Here is a 17,358-nt window from a genome sequence, read left to right on the forward strand (position 1 = left end):
ATTCCATGAACAAATGAACAACAATCCCATCATTAAGTCTCAAAGTCTTTATTCACCTCCTGAAAACAATGTTACAGTTTATACAGAAATGGCAGGCTTCACTGCAGAGGGCCAGTCAGGGGTTAGTAAAAACCAGGACATTGGAAAAAGTAAAGAAAACTAAACAAATATCACTTACTTTGATTATGATAATTTTCTAGTGTTTAAACCGACTCATGGTTTATGACAAAACACCAATGAGGAGACCGCGATAAAATAAAATGCACACACACACACACAGAGCTGTCCACTCCCACACCATTTGGTCTCCCATGTGTGCAAACACACATATACAACCTCACAGTCTCATTCTCACACGCATTCATTCAATCACACAAAGCACAAACAAACACAAACACAATATTAGAATGTCAAACATAGATTTTGGGGGCTGATGTGTTGGAGACCGAGAAAACTTGTAGCGAGGTGCTGTGGGGACACTAAAGGCCTTTTACCGATACCCAGGGCCGGGTTGGGTGTAGCCCTGGCCAAAAGGGGGGCGGTTTCGGGCATAGGGGTTGGCACCCCCGGGGGAAGGGGTGGCACCAGGCTGCGGGGTGTATCCAGGACGGGGCTGATAACCCCCTGTGGCCTGGGAGGTTGGAGGCAGGCTGTAGTTAGCTGGCTGCTGAGAGGCCTGGGATGTGTAGTTTTGAGGCGGAAACGCTCCAGGTGGGTACTGGGTGGGTCCTTGGGGAGCAGGAGGCTGTGATTGGCCGGAAAACCCTGGGGCGGAGCCAGGAGCACCAGCAGCCTGAGAGGTAGGGGCGGGATAATTCTGGAACTGCTGCTGAGGAGGCGGAGCCTGAGGAACACCAGACTGAGGAGTATAACCAGCTGAAAAAGAGAATTCAAAATAATTCTTTTAAAAATAATCAATGTTAAAGCTTGCTAATATACATGCCTTTTGGCAAGGAAAGGTGTGTGTGTCAGTGTGTGTTTTTGCCGTTTAATATTTTTTTTTAAACATACTTTTTTCAGGATTGTTTGATGAATAAAAAGTAAAAAAAAAAAAAAAAACAGCATTTATTTTAAAAAAAAGTTGTCTTTTGTAATAATATACCCTACCGTTCAAATGCTTGGTCATTTTCTTCTTTGAAAGAAATTAACGTGCAAGGATGTGTTAAATTAATAAAAAGTGATGGAAAAGACTTATAAGTGCTGTTCTTTTTAACTTTTTATTCATCCAAGGACCCAGAAAAAAGTATCACAGGTTCCAAAAAATATTAAGCAGCATAACTGTTTCCATCATTGCTAATGAATCAGCATACTGTTAATAAATCAGAATGATTTCTTAAGGATCATGTAACACTGAACAGAGGAGGAATGGATGATGAGAATTCAGCTTTGCATCACATGAATAAGTTATATTTTACAGTATATTGAAATAGAAAACCGTTATTTTAAATTGTAATAATGTCACAATATTACCGTTTTTCTGTATTTTTGATGAGCAGAAGAAGCATCTTTAAAAAACATTAATAATCTTACTGCTCCCAAACTTTTAAATGCACAATAAATACACATACACACACACATATATGTATATATAATTAGTAAACATTTTACATTATTTACAATGTATTAATATTTATGTATTAATTACGAATGCATATTAATAACTAATTTTATTCACACTTTCAGAGAAAATCCAGCATCACACTAATTTGAATAGTTGTTTGCAAAGGACTGAATCACATTTGTTAGGAACAGAGCTTAAAGCTGAGCTCTAACTCATGAAGGCATCATTAGCAGGTGTTTTAAAGTATTACCAGGGTACTGCATCCCATACTGCTGTTGGGGTCCAGCTGGTGGAGGGTATCCACCTGGAGCCTGATACTGCTGATACATCTGACCTGTTTAAAACAATAAACATGTTTTCTGTGATTAAGACAACATAAATTCATGCTTTTGTCCAGTATTAAGACTTACACTGTTAAGGGAGGGAATTCCCATAAAAATTCAGGACATCAACAAGCAGCTTGTGGACCCTAGCGAGGGTATCCCACGGTTACTTAGTTTCATCATCAAACGTTTGAGAAATATCTGGGACACCAGAGGGTCATAAATATTAAGAACTGATCTCTCTCACTCTGCGTCGGAATATATTTTAATGTGTGATATCTGGCATGTTACTCTGGAATATCAATAAATAATGAGCCAATACAGAGAGGCTGATTGAAAACATACAAATAGGACAGCCACATAAAATTGAGATTATAGATCGTCCAAATGCTGGCAGTCGGTGACAGCCTGACCATCTGCGTATAGCACAGCTCCTGATTGAAGGAGAGATGTCTGGCCAACTCATTTTAAATGCTTTATTTGTTATCCAAATTAAGTAGACTTAAAAAGCTCCAATCGTTTTAGTCCACAAAGCCCACATTGTGCAAATCACAATGGGTAAAGATAACAGCGACTTTGCTGAGACAAAGCACACAAACAGATTATCCAAAGTTCATAAATGTTTGTGTATCGCACCAAGAAACTAATGAGAAAAGGCTGCATGCGTGTGTGTGCCTGTGCAGCGGATGATGGGAACAATAAAGCAGAGAAAAGCATCACAGCTCCATAACTCTATGCAACCATGGAGACCATCCACACAATCTGCCAAATCCAGAATAGCTCAGCACACTTTGTCATGTGTGCCGCGTCTATGTGTGGAAGAACTTCTTTGGAAAGAGTGAGGGGGAAAACAAATCCAACGGACGGGCGGAGAATAACATTACGTTCTTGACTTGAAGGCCATTCTGGTTCATTTTTCTTCCGCTGTACACCTTCCCAAGAGCCTCAGTTAGAAGACAACATCTGCGAGGTGATTTTTTGGCTGCAAACAAATACGTTTTGTGTGGGTTTGTGTACGAGTGTGAAAGAACATGTGTAAGTACAGGTGTGTAACCTTCCTGCCAAAGCAGAATGACCTGCCAAATCAAGACTCGTCCTGCATTTCTCAAGTCCACTGGACTGATGTGGGCGTTTTTTTGGAAAGAAAACGAGGGGAGATATTTCAATGGCCAAGTAGAGAATAACATCATGCTCTGAATTCACTACAAAGACTTCTGAGCCACATGATTCCTTGTTCATCTTTCTTTCGCTGGACTCTTTCCCGTAAGCATGAGAAAGAAACATCTGCAAGAAGATGTGCAGAACTGCTATTCTCTAAAATCGCCTGGCCAGTCTCTATGGACTGTTTTCAAATTGTATGATTAGACCGGGTCACTCGACCCTGATCAGGAGTCTTTGTTAGTGGGCTTTACGTAAGACACACTGCTTATAAGCCACGTCCTTCTAGATCACACTCTACATCAAGTCCCATTCAGACTTTTGGTAGTTTTAAAAGTGGTAGATATACCATCCATAGTGGCAGAGGGAGGTTGTTGGACCCCTGAGTAAGCAGGAGGAGCCTGGGGAGCTACAGCAGAAGGGGGCGCTGCAGAGGATGAAGAGGCAATACTGTCTGGAGTTACAGAGCGCTCCTCTGCAGCGGCGGTGGCGGCTACAGCTGGAACTGAAACAGTAAAGGAAAAATCAGGTGATTCCAGATCAAAAATCTGAATGGATGAGACACACTACAAGCACTAAAATAGCAGGTAAACACACCTGTGACAGCACATCAAATGAAATCTGTATTAATGCAGCATGAGGCTATAAACCATTGAAAAGTATGATCTATGTCTTTAATCAAGTAATTTATCACAACAATGTTATTTCTGAAAAAAAGATTAAAAAGCCACAACTAAGCACTATGAAGTCTGTACATGTATATGGTACCTTGGGCAGGTTCCTCAGACAGGCCGAATGCTGAAATGACATTCTTGTTGACCTCTTGCTGATTCTTCAGGGGGTCGAACGCAGACATGCTAGCAGCACTGACTGGAGGGGCCTGCTTCACTGTCGAATCTACTGCCTCATTCACACATTCTGTCACCCAGAGACAACAGAACAAGACAGCTTTAGTATTGCCTGTCTTCACCTCTCAAGGAACATTTACGAGGTAAAGAGATGAAAAGAATGAAAATTCTGTCATCATCCTCATTCTGTTCCAAACCCATGCAATAAATGTGGATGCATTCATTGAAATGTGTCAATTTTGATGCCAGATTATCACTTTACAGCTTAAATATCAGCCTTTTCAATAAATAAAAATGTCTTATTGACACGTTGACTATTTTTGAGTTGCTTTTTGAAATTTGGCAGCCACTGACCGGTCACTGTATGCTTTTGATTGTCTGGTAAAGAACAGCATGAACATTTACCAAAAGATCTCCTTTGGTGTTCCACAGTAGGAATAAAGTCTTGTGGGTTTGGAATGATACAAGGATGTGTAAATGATAACATTTTTATTGAACTGACCCTTTATGTTTTTTTTTTAATCTAAACAAGTCTTTAATTGCTTCAAATGCCCTGGCTACAGTACTGGATATGAAGAACACGAGAATCACTCTGGGAGAGTTCATGTACCGGTTTCTGGGTTGGTGAACTCTGGGATAGACTCTGAGGGGGGCTCCAGGCTGTCCAGCAGGCTGTTGACTTTATTCCTCAAATGGATCAGTTCTCTACGCAGGTGCTTCACCTGAGACGACTCTAGTGGCCGAGGCTGCCCATTCACTGCGAAAACACAAACATTATTTTTAACAGTTCTGTCTAACACTTTGTTCAATCTAGTCAAAATGTATCTTTCCATGTTAGTTTTATCCTAACCAGCTGCCAGACAGTTCATTGACCGCTTTGTTTCTATTTTCGTCATGTTTTCTTTTATCCAAACCCAATCATAACATATTAAACATCAAGCATGTTCTAATTTGCTGTGATTTTGTCATTTCATGCAGCTTTTCACTTACAATGAGGACAAAAAAAATAAAAAGCTCAATGCTGGAAGCTTGTCCTAATTCGTCTGGTCAGGATGTCAACAAGTGAACAACAAAATTAGATCATTTAGATAGCCCGACTATGTCTATATGATGAGGTAATCCAGAGGTTTGGCACTGTGTGTGAGTCTGGAATGTTCTTTCCTGAGTCCATATGTGTGAGACCGGCAGCCGCTTGAACCCTTCCAGACTCTTCAGAACTCACACGAGCTCTAGCAGTCATCCAACCCAGTCTCTGGGCGCCAGTCACACGTTTGGGATGCATACACGCACGTGATATTACACAACCATGAACCAGCACATTTGAACTTTTAAAATCTTCTTCCCAAAATTCTCTTTAAAACTAGTTAAAGCATCCAACAAAGGGCAGGGCTACATTTGCTGACACAAGGTCAAGACATGACATCATCTGGCTGGAGCATGAAGGCATTGGACAGTGCAGAGTGCAGACTTGACCAAAATGTATTAATTTATTTTTATTAGGAAAAGAAACATGTATTTTGAGTTGGTACTTAAATAAGCTCTTTCATTGTCTTGAACATGAGCATAAATAGTGGATTTAGTTAAACCCACATAGACTGCAACCTTTGATTTTGGCTAGACTTGATAAATAAATCACGGTGTAAAATAGTGTATGAATCAAAAAGCCCAAATCTACAGCCTCTGCAGCATTTATGATGACACATTTGAAGAGTAGTCGGCACATGCTGAGAACTGGCACTGACACTGCAGTGCAGATGTACCGGTGTGAGCCAAACTTTGCTAGAACAGAGCATGACGTTACTGGCAAGTAACCGGGTCCGATTTTCCTTTCTTGAGAATATTTGTTTGTGCCATGTACCAGTTAAAGAGAGTGGCTTTTCAGCACAGCTTACGTGATTGAGAGCAGACTTAAAGTCTGTAAAATGACCTAATCTATCTTAAAGGAGTAGTTCACCCAAAAAATTTCAATTGCTATCATTAATATTTACTCACCATCAGGTTGTTCCAAACCTGTATGACTTTATTTCGTGCAGAAAACAAAAGACAATATTTTGAAAAATTGGAAACACTGGATCCCACTGACCTTAACTGTGAAGTTTTTGGTGAACTTTCTCTTCAGTCAGTGGTTCCCAAACTTTTTGACTCCAAGTGCCCTCAGTTGTCCACAACAATATTTATTCAAACTTAAAGGCCCTAGTTTTGCTTTCAAAACTTATTTTTAATCTATGGGCATTCAGTTTCTGTCAATTAAAAAACGTTTCAGGAGCTGAATGTTCTTCAGTGTTCCCACTTATTTTAACCAATTAATTTACAGTCATCCTCTGAACATACAGTCAATCGTGATTCACTGGATAATGATTTGTATTTCATTTTTGCAATTTCTACCCAATAAAATATTTTACAGCTTGGTATGAATAGTTAAATGTATTTTTATATATATATATATATATATATATATATATATATATATAAAAATTTAAAGAATTTAGTAATATATTTACATGAATTTTCAGGTTTGAAAACAACACTTCCTCATTAATCCAGGTTTTCTTTAAAACAAACAGGGGATGAATTAATATACACAATATAATAATAACATATAAAATATCTATATTTGTAGTTTTTGTATTTTAATGCTCATTTTATCTTAACTGATTTTTTTTTTTTAAATCATCATGAGGCCTCTTGCCTTCTGGTTGAGGATCCAAAGCCACTGATCACAATTATTGTTAATACAGAACAAATATCATTTCTGTTTGGAGTAGTACATTATATCTGTTAACATCTGAGATGCATTTAAAATCCATGTTCTGTTAAACCATATTAGTGGCCCAACAAATATTTGGACACCCAAGTCACGCTTAAAGGGGTCACCACCAGAGTTTAATGTTCCATTGGCGCTAAAATCCAAATTCAAACCCCTGCTGATAACCTTACAATGCCAAACACATGGACTCATTATCAGGTCAAATCTTGTTCTATTGTGCCCTCTGCTGGACATTAAAAGCTGCAGCTGTGTTTATCCCACAAGAGAAAAACGACATCTCCTGGTTGGATGAAATATTACCAAATTCAGCATTTTTAAGATTAAAAGATCTTAACTCTGCAATATTACACCACCCATGCGATGTGGGATTATGTTCTTAACAGAGAGCCCTTTTTAACCCAAAGGTTACAGAACAACACTGTTTTCTGGGTCACAAAGACACATTAAGAAATCAAGAAGCTTTAACTTGATATGCCTCTTTTATTTTAGTATGTAAAACACCATTTAAAGAGCATAAAACAACTATAGGCTTGGACCACATTCTACCTGATCAAATATTTTAGAGCTGCATCTATAAAAAAAGCTATGTAGCTCACATGAGCTGCTTGGTTCTTATAGTCCTGTGAACCTTTCTGTTATTCTGTAAAGGGACACTATGAGCACTGAAGCGTTTTTGGAATATGATCTTCCTGCAGGTAAGATAAACCTACACATGCTCACTGACCTTAACCCTAGGCATGATTAGCACTGACGAGAACAGTGTTGCTGTGTCTGTATCTGTGGCCTGTTGTCATTTATAACAGAGAATAACTTGTGTATTTTCCATACTGAGGGAAAAACAACAGTAATAAATTTACAATTGAAACCTAATACGCAAGTGGGCTGTGCTTCACATTTCAGCTTTTAAAGCACATCATCTAAACTATGTTGTTCTACATTGCATTTTTAAGGTGGGACTACTTTTTACACGGATTAACTTCTGGTTATGCATTACATAATTGAGTATTTAAATACTGCTACACGTAAACTGTACTTTACAAAGAGATACAACACATTGCTTTCATGCTCCTTCCTGGTATCTTATGTGCAGATATATTCTTTAACATCAGGATGAGCAAAATCCCTTAAGAAGTGCTGATTTCTTACCAAAAAGCGTGAGCTTCAATATTCTACTGCACTGGATTGCAAAGGACAAATCAGAACTGTCAAAGATGGTGATAAGGTCATCATCTGGAAGAGAGCAGAAAAATTAATCATGAAAAGGATACCAGAGAATGAATGCAGTACTTGCAGAGCTGCAGTAAACCAAAAATAAAACTGTACCACATGTAAAAGCAATAGAGTACGAGATCTATACCAAAACCTCCGATACTACAAACCTACCAAGAAAGTTTATTAAGAACATCTATAGGTGTACAGATCTTTAAAAAAAAAAAAAAAAAAAAGGTTAAATTTAACTGACCTTCATCCTTATATTTGATGGCAACTTCATCGCTGCTCTGTAGCTGCCCACGGAAGACTCGCTGCATCATCAGCAGGAGCTCGTCGTAGGTGATGTCTTCATTGTGGATGGGGATACGGCGGATATCATCACCCAGCTGAGCTTTAATGATCAGCTTCCCACTCAAGTCCAGCTGACCATTCATACTGCTGGGAAAAAAGTACAATTTTATTTAAAATACTGTGTCTAATGTATTTATAGATAAATTAAAAATATGCTTTTTATCAGCCAAGACCAATGCCACTGGCTAAAGAGCGTATTTCCCAATTTAGTACAATGGCAAATGAAACAAAATTGAGTTCAAAATTGAAATAAAATGAACAATACTCAATGTCCAGTTTCTATAGCCAATATTACACTTTTACTATTAGGAAGTTTATTAAAAAAGCATTTATCACTATTTAATACATCACATGCCCATCAGACGTCATTTGATAGTACGGAACAAGCTGAAACCAAACACACTATCAGAGCTGCAGCAGTGATAACTACATTAAATGTAGGCATATGCAGAGCTAACAGACCAGAGGACAACCAATGACGTGATCTGTGAAGGCACAATTATTAAGTTCTTCTATCAGAAGCACAGAATTCCACTCGCTACACAACACTTAACCATGAAATCTGATATTTGTTACTCAACGAGTGTCTTCACTTGCCACTAACTCCCCTGCTTTTGTCATGGATTTAATAATGACTGTGAATGACTTGTGTCGTACTTGGAAACCCATAGTCTAATGTCTCATCTATGAGGTTATATCTGAACAAGTGCTACTGTACACTACTGGGACATACTATAAAAGTCTAAGGGTCATGAGATAGAAGATGATTTGGCACATCCAGATGGCCTACAATCATTCTTAACTCAGACTTTGGCCTCGAGCTTGATTATTGGGAGAACAATTTTGGGATTTAGATCACAATACAAACAGTCTGAGTGTGTGTGATCAATCGGGGACAATCTTATCATGAGAATCTTGACTCTTACTCTGATTAGTTTACCCATCATTCATCCTGGTACTCTGCAGAATGTAGACAGACATGGGCTGGGTTTCTCGATAACGATAGATCTTAGCACTTAAGAGCGTTTTCTGCGAGTCATTTTACGAACGTTTGTTATAGTTTCACGTGCATTTCCCAAAAATGCACTTAACACAGTCGCACGTAGCCGTGCTTTAAGTGCCACTTAGGAGTCGCTATCCGTTGGTCAAGTGCTGAAATGTCAATTTATAGAAAGGCTCATAATTGTAGTACATGCTCGTTAATTGAAATGTTAACCTAAACCTGCGTTACAGATAGCGCGGATATAATAAAATAATTTAACATAAGCTTAATATGTAAAAAAGTACAATATTAATATACTAGATATAATAATAATAATATATATTATTGTATATAATATCTGTAGTGACATTATTTGGTTTTTGTGCATGTCAGCAAGCCATTGACAGAGTTTATCCCTATTTTTCCCAATCTTTGAAGCACATTTCCTACATTACGTTTATTCATTTTTTTTTTTCAGTCAATTAATTTAGATGCGTTTTTTTATCTGCCCTTTTTAGTTTTTAGTTGTTTTTTTTTTTTCATTTTATATAAATAAAAAACGAGTATAAAGTGTACAATAAAGTACAATCAAAAGCTTTAATTATAATTACATGTACGCAGGGCTTTACAATTACTCCAGAGCACTCGTAGATCTACGATGATTTTCAAGTGCTATTTAAGTTACGATGCATTTGGGAAACAGACCGTAATATTAAGATCAGTCGTACGATCGTTTTTACGAACTTTTTAGGCTTACGATGCTTTTGGGAAACGCAGCCCTGTACGTTATGTATCTCATATGGAAATTAATGACTGAACTTCTTGACTTGCTGCCCGCCGGATCAAGAAAAATCAAACTATAAAGAAACTGGTTGCTTGGAAAACTGTCAATAAAAGGCATTTACTCGTGTCTTATTGTCAAGAAGCATTACCATTTTAACACTTTGTATGAATTTTCCATTCATATGGAGATTCACCAGCTAACTCAGAAAAGCAAAAGATGTGGTTTCTGGATCACAACACACATAAGCACCAGCATGACGTTTAAATGTTTTGCCAAAGAGTGATCCATTTAAATCATCTCATCAGGCCTCGTTCACTGATGATGCAGCAACTTCCTGCCAAATAAAGCTCTGATCATGACAATTCTCCCGGCGTAAAATTATATAATACTGTGATCAAATCTCAATTTAATCACAGCAACAATTATTCCCGTGTTTATTTAACCACGCCATATAGTTGTTCAAAAACACTGACTTTTGTACAAAACGTCTCTCTTGTTTTTTAGCTTGCCCTAGTTTCACAGGCTAAGCTAAGCTAATGCTAGTTTGTTTGACAACCGGCTAAACACTAATGGTTCATTTCCTGGTGCCCTAAAAACTCTAAAGCGACTATATAAAAGTATGTAAATGTTTGTAGGAGAAGCCCCGCGTCTACCTGGTGGTTCGGACGTGTCAATCCCAGCAGCAGCCTGTGTGTCCTGGACTTTAGCTGAACGACGCCTGACTGACTGATGATCGGAAACGCCTCACAGCGACCTGTACGTGGCAAAACCACAACCGCGCATGCGCGCTGTCCGGACACTGCTTGCATTGTCTTGTAAATGTAATTACTACTCATCGTGAGGTGGCCTGTATGGCTTCTGACTGTATTTTGTTAAACAAAATAATATAAACGTATTTAATATGAAATTAATCTGTTCGTTTAAGCACATAAAACTGACTGAAGTTTCAATGATTTTATCAACCCAACTGATTCTTGTAAAGTGATATGACTGTGACAATGTGTTTAATATGAATTTAACCATACTGTTTGCCAAAGATATAATGGGGTCTAATCATTTTTTTTTTAATTATTATTTTTCTTTTCTTTCTTTTTTTCAGGTGACCCTCTGAATTGTTCCTCTGTATTCTGCTGTTGTTGCTGAAATTGTGTTTATGTAAGCAAGCATTTTTTTCTTTCTTTTTTTCTAGAGGGATAATCATATTAACTACAAATAATCTACAGTTTTTACAAGAGCTTACATTTTTTTATTATTATTATCAATTACACGATGCTTCATAAGTTTGTAATTGAAGCTTTTACTTACATAAGGTAAATTATTCTAGATTTCTCTTTCGTCTCACCATGTAGCATCTCCTAATCTATAAAAATAATGTGTGAAAGTGCTGTCAGAAGTAGATTTCTGGAGAATAGCAAAATCAAAACAATTTGCAACCAAAATAATAAAAAGAAATGATAATTCCCATTGATCTTGCAAGCTAAAAACTACGATGCTAGATTTTTCTTTTTAATTAACAGTTTGAAATACATTACAAGGAAATATTTAAATATTTTATTTATTTTTATTTTATTATAAAGTAATAAAAAGTGATGGTAATGGCTCGGGATTCTTAATCAAACACAATTTAAGGTTTTAAATAACATGGTAAAACAAACAAAATTTTAAAAGGTAAACATAATTTTAACATATGTGAATAAATGTAAAATCCAGACATTAAGTAAGCTTTGTTAGCTTACAAATTTATATTTAGATTTAAATTGCAAATATTTAAACATTTACAATAATTGCATGCATTATACCGTAACAACTGAGACAAAAAAAGAGGGTGGATAAATCCAAGTATACAACAGCATGTTTATTTCTTCTTCTTCTCTTGTGTTGAGTTGAACCAGGCATCTAGAAGCTTCTTGCTGTAGTAGATTTGCCATGCGTGCACCTGAATAGCGATCACCATGAGTAGATACATCACAGATACGGCTGAGAAACCAAAGATAAACCGGTAAGCTTTTCCATGTCGGTACAGCTGCTGGGCCAGTGGAAACATTTCCATTGCACCAAAAATCAAGGGTGCCACTGAGAACAGACCAGCACTGATCATGGAGATCACCAGATAGCTGATGTTGTTCTTCGGCATAGCCAGAGCTCCAATAAATGAAGGCAGGAGACTCAAAAGGTATGGATACTCCCACTGATATGGCATGGCCACCAGATCATGTGGCACCAGATTGAGATGACTAACAGCCACCTGAGCCGCCACCAGTAGCCATATGAAGAAATGCACTACGGTGAGCTTCTTTATCTCTGATTTCAATGAAGCACTGAAAGACAGATACATATTCTGATTTATACATATTTGCAGGTATTGGTTATGTTGTGAGAGTATAAGGGTTAGTTACCTCATCTGATAGTGAGAAGCCACATTCTCTTTATGTTTAAAATCACTCCCATCAGTCCCTGGAGCTCTTGGGCCTGCATGTGATACCATTGCCGATTTTCAGATGACTCTATTCATAGACCCTAATACATGACATATTCATTTTACAAATTGCAACTTTTAATGTATTGAGCATATTTAGAAATACCTCAAAAATGCAAAAATTAAGTATTTAAAATTTTATGCAACTAATAACTATAACTAATAGCTAATGACTACTGGAACATCTAATACAGGGTCCCAGTATAGATAAATGACATACATAGTCCTGTAATAGCCTATCTGAACGTCTGCGCTACCTAACATTAAAAATGAAACCGGACATATATCCCAAGCAAAGCGTGTGAATTTCATAAAGACATAACGACACAGACATAAATGTCTATTTACAATAATGAAATAAAGGCATTAAAAAACGGTCTATTTAAGACCACATCTTGCGACCGATTTCCGGATGAAGGATAATTTGACTGTTGGTTTGAACTGACAGACGGATCACTGTAAATTCAAAGTATTTATTTCATACGATGCGCCTTTTAATAAACGACTTACCGTATGAAGTGATGAAACGCGCCGAAAGCGACAGTGAGATTAGATGAGGAAATGTTAACACAAAGGATTTTTATCAATGAAGGCAATAATATGTTGCTCATGCGCACAAACAGGGCAGTAAAGAATCTCTCCGCCCCTCCGCCGAAATGTGATTTAACCGCGCAGCATCCCGGTCTGCGCATCCTCAGCATCACCGAGTACTGAGCCGGATGCGCTGGTTTGGCTCATGAATATTGAATAGCTTCCTGACCATTCTGATTTCCTGAAAGAAGAGGATGTAACAGCTGACGAATCCATCATACTATGGTGAAGGCTGGGCTTATGAATATTAATTAGGACATGTCCAGGTTATCACAGAACGTGAGCATAATAAAATTACAGTTCATGAGCCAATTTAGCCATTGTTTTCCCCCACAACATCTAACACATTAGCAATTTTACTGCATTTAGCAGTTACAGATCTGCTTCACACCAAATAATATTATGCAATATTTTTTTCTCTCTTTTTGATGACTAAGAGACGAAGTTACCACAATAATTACTACTATTGAATAGTAGGCGTATTATTCACAATAGAAACTGTCACATTTTTAAATGACTAATACATGAGTATAGAATTTAGGTGCAAAGGTTATATGCAAGAGATCACCTAGAACTATAATCTTTAGAGTATTTTCATACATGGTAATAAGATTTTATTTCATGTCATTGAAACAAAATTAGAGTACAGGAATTTGATGGACATACAGTTATGGACGTAAATCATATTTATTAAAAAAAATTCAAAGAAAAATTCACAAACAAATGAAAATAAAAGGGGGTGGGAGGTACTTTACTAACGGATTTTCATTGGATTAGACCATTTTTGCACCGTCACTGAAAGTGACCGACATATAAAAACAAAGGTTATTATACAATCAGTAGTCAGAAAAGGGTAAAATTTCATCCAACAGTTGAAAAGCCAGCAGTTGAATTCAGAATAGGGCGGAAACAAAGGACGTGATGTGATATATGATTGATGATCATGAGATTTAAAGTATTGTGAGTAAAACTATCATTTTGATGCAAGTTCATTACAGTAAAAGAAGTGGTTTTCAGACAAATTCATATTTAAAGTTTAAAATTAATCTTTTTGGGGGGCGGGGAGTTTGGCTAAAATAAAATCTAGCACATACACACATGCTCTCTCATGCTCGTGTACACACACACACACACACACACACATTCATACTTTGGTTGCAGTTCACACATAGGTTGTGTTATAATATAACAAGTGTGCAAAACCTTTAACATTTTTTTTTAAATCATTGATAAAGAAAGAGAAACATGATATGTGATATTTTTGAAAAACTGAATGGCTTTTCTCATCTCATTCAAAGCGAATACATTAGTTTTCATGCAAATGTCATTATAGTGTTCTAAACATTTTAAAGCATGTATACTCATGTTGGATACCACCAATTATACAAATACATAAATACATTACAAAAACAATATTTTCAAAATGTGGTGTGGAATTGAATGTTCTAACTTCAATCTCTGAGAGTTTTTGTGCAGGCTGTATCTTTACAGACACATTATTCTGTAATTTAGTATTGCATATACTCATACAGTCGGTAGATTGATATTGTTTGGTTGTGTTTAAATGAGCTGTTTCCATGAGTCTTCTTTCTTCCCTGTGAAAATACTGAAATTTTTTAAAAGTCAAACATTTTAATGTCAGTTCTTTCTTCCCCTCTTTCTGCTTAAATTTTTTTCACTTATTCTTGCGGTTTACATTGGGTACAGTAAAAAGCCAGAGAAGGAGGAGTGGACATACTGTCCTGCATAAAATCCAGCTGCCTGGTCAGATGGTAACTGTAAATAAACTGTGTCTCCTGGTTGTAATGGAATCACAGCACTCCCAGATGCTTGATCCAGGTATCCCTTCTTGTACTCATCATATGTATACATAAGCGGCTCCCCATTCCTGTAGAGCCCAACCCATACATTGGCACCCTTGCAGTGCACATGATAGGCAAAATAGTAGATGCCTGGGAGGTCACAGGTGAACACACCGGTCTGAGGGTTGTAATTTTGACGCCCATTATACAGTAATTTGTCAAGCACTATTGGCGTGCCAACTGGAGGGAATGGAGTGGTCAATTTGGCAGTGAAAGCAGGCATCTCCAGACCATTGGCACCCATCATATCACCCCCACCTGCATACTTCCCTTTCTTGTACCCACCAGTTTTTATACCATCTATGGCAGGGCCCATCTCAGGAAGAACACCCATCAGGTCAGGAGAAGGAGGGGGGCTTAGGGGTCCAGGAGGTCCCGGTGGACCTGGGAGTCCTGGTTGACCTGGGGATCCATTTGGGCCAGGTGGACCTGCTGGACCAACAGGACCAGGGATTCCAACAATACCTTCACCAGGCGGACCAGCTTGACCTGGTGGACCAACTTCTCCCTTTGGCCCGGAAGGTCCAGGAGGCCCAATTGGTCCTCCTGGCCCTGAAAGTCCTGGAATACCTTTAGGACCCTGTGGTCCTTCAGGGCCAGTCTGACCAGGTTCTCCTTTAAGACCAGGCAAGCCCGATGGACCTGAGGGACCAGGTAGACCTCTGCTTCCACCTTCTCCTTTGGGACCTATGGGTCCTGGTGGTCCTCTTGCCCCAGGTTCTCCATCTTCACCTTGGAGGCCTGGTTGACCAGGAAATCCTGGAGGACCTGGCTGCCCCATAGGTCCAGGCTCTCCCTTGACTCCTTCTGCACCTCCGTCGCCTTTTAGTCCTGGGGAACCAAATCCTCCTGGTGCCCCTATTGGTCCTGGAGGGCCTGGAGGACCAGTTTGACCAGGGGGACCAGTCATGCCTGGTTGACCAGCATAACCTTTGTCTCCTTTTGGTCCCTGAGGACCAGGAAGCCCTCCCATCCCTTTGTCACCCTTTGGGCCAGGGTATCCAGGTTTGCCAAATCCAGGTAATCCAGGTTTCCCAGGCAATCCTGGTGGTCCTTGTAATCCTTTGTGGCCAGGTGCACCTGACTGTCCTGGTAATCCTTTTTCTCCTGGAACTCCAATACCAGGGGATCCTTGTGGTCCTTGTAGGCCTTGTCCACCAGGTGGACCCTCTGTACCTGGCTCCCCAGGCTCTCCGGGTTTTCCTGGCATACCAGGTGGACCTGCTACACCAGGAAAACCAGGTTTACCGACCCCCGGTAATCCTGCCTGCCCTGGGGGGCCAGGTGGCCCAATTGGCCCTTTTGGCCCTTGTGGGCCTGGTTGTCCAATTCCTCTGTCTCCTTTAGGCCCAGGTAACCCTGGGAGACCAGGAAAACCTTTATGTCCTGGCTCTCCCTTTGCCCCTGGCTGTCCTGGTAATCCTTGTCCACCAGGCTTTCCTATTCCTGGCAGGCCGTGGGGTCCAGGAGGGCCGGGTGGCCCAGTCATGCCTGGTTGTCCGTCTTCACCTCTGTGTCCCTGTTCACCTTGCTGTCCAGGCTGCCCAATACCTCCTGGCTTCCCGGGCATACCTGGCATTCCTGGCTTACCAACTCCCGGAAATCCTGGAGGACCAGGAAGTCCTGGCTTTCCAAGAGGGCCTTGTATACCAATACCTTGAGGCCCAGGACGTCCTTGGGGCCCAGGTGGACCAGGGGGCCCTTGCGGTCCAGTCTCTCCTTGAACACCCTGCTCACCTCGGGGAATGGTCTCACCTTTGTAAGGGAAAGGCAGGGTCAGTACTACAGTGCCATGTATACATATATAATGTGACTATAAGTGCTAAGATACACAAGTTTTCATACCTTTGATATCTTTGCCTTTGTTTAGGTGCATTGGTAGGTCTTTTCTGTAGTGTGGATATGGCATGTGTGACATATCCTTTCCCATGCCCATGTGAGGCATCTGTGGTAAGGGTTGATGCTGTTGAGGATGTGGTTTGTGTCCATAATATGCACCTCCAAACGCTGATGGCAATAGAGCCAAATGCACCAAAGCTACTAGGAAAGAAGCCATGGCCATGGCCTATGGAAAAATAAATAAATAAATAAAACAATTAATAATTTAATCAATGGTCAGTTAGGTTACCAATTAATTATCCAATGTAGTAATACATCAATAAGTGTTAATTATCCAATTAAATGTTAATTAAACATTAATTATTTAAGTGTATCTCAATCCATCAACAATTAATTTAAATATAACTAAATAAAAACTAAATGACCATTAACGTTAGTAAAAGGACCTAATAAGTGATGTATAATATATATTGCTAGCTGTATCAATTAATTATAATCTCTGCAGCACACCCTGTTGTCTGCTATGTAAAAAAAAAAAAATACAAACAAAAAATACTGTATGCCATGTTAAAACATTAAACTAAACACTACCAAAGTGCCTACT

At 39.0% G+C, this 17,358-nt stretch overlaps 3 protein-coding genes across 6 annotated transcripts; all 3 read right to left on the minus strand.

Moving 5' to 3' along the window:
* Positions 1-32: 32 nt before the first annotated feature.
* tfg (trafficking from ER to golgi regulator) lies at positions 33-10,757 on the minus strand. 4 transcript variants are annotated; one of them, XM_079427768.1, is made up of 8 exons: positions 10,640-10,757; positions 8,120-8,304; positions 7,804-7,887; positions 4,501-4,647; positions 3,811-3,960; positions 3,392-3,547; positions 1,812-1,895; positions 33-876 (listed from the first exon to the last, which is right to left on the minus strand). In XM_079427768.1, exons 2-8 carry the CDS (start codon positions 8,301-8,303, stop codon positions 491-493), a joined length of 1,191 nt encoding a protein of 396 aa, XP_079283894.1. In that variant the 5' UTR covers position 8,304; positions 10,640-10,757; the 3' UTR covers positions 33-490. The 4 variants fall into 4 exon arrangements, with proteins under 4 accessions (XP_079283894.1, XP_079283893.1, XP_079283896.1 ...); XM_079427767.1 differs by having other exon boundaries at positions 8,120-8,307; positions 10,640-10,742; XM_079427770.1 differs by lacking the exon at positions 3,392-3,547 and having other exon boundaries at positions 10,640-10,748.
* Positions 10,758-11,557: 800 nt separating this feature from the next.
* Positions 11,558-13,099, minus strand: LOC306876553 (protein jagunal homolog 1-A-like). Its single transcript, XM_079427836.1, has 3 exons — positions 12,973-13,099; positions 12,383-12,503; positions 11,558-12,304 (listed from the first exon to the last, which is right to left on the minus strand). The coding sequence occupies exons 2-3, from the start codon at positions 12,469-12,471 to the stop codon at positions 11,842-11,844; spliced, it is 552 nt and encodes a 183-aa protein (XP_079283962.1). The 5' UTR covers positions 12,472-12,503; positions 12,973-13,099; the 3' UTR covers positions 11,558-11,841.
* A 1,646-nt stretch (positions 13,100-14,745) lies between these two features.
* On the minus strand, positions 14,746-16,977 carry LOC306875933 (uncharacterized protein; the record flags this gene model as incomplete). Its single annotated transcript, XM_079426753.1, has 2 exons — positions 14,746-16,670; positions 16,761-16,977. 2 exons carry the CDS (start codon positions 16,975-16,977, stop codon positions 14,746-14,748), a joined length of 2,142 nt encoding a protein of 713 aa, XP_079282879.1.
* Between the last annotated feature and the right edge of the window lie 381 nt (positions 16,978-17,358).

Source organism: Barbus barbus (assembly GCF_936440315.1).
Source record: "Barbus barbus genome assembly, chromosome: 10".
In the NCBI taxonomy this organism is placed as follows: Eukaryota; Metazoa; Chordata; class Actinopteri; order Cypriniformes; family Cyprinidae; genus Barbus; species Barbus barbus.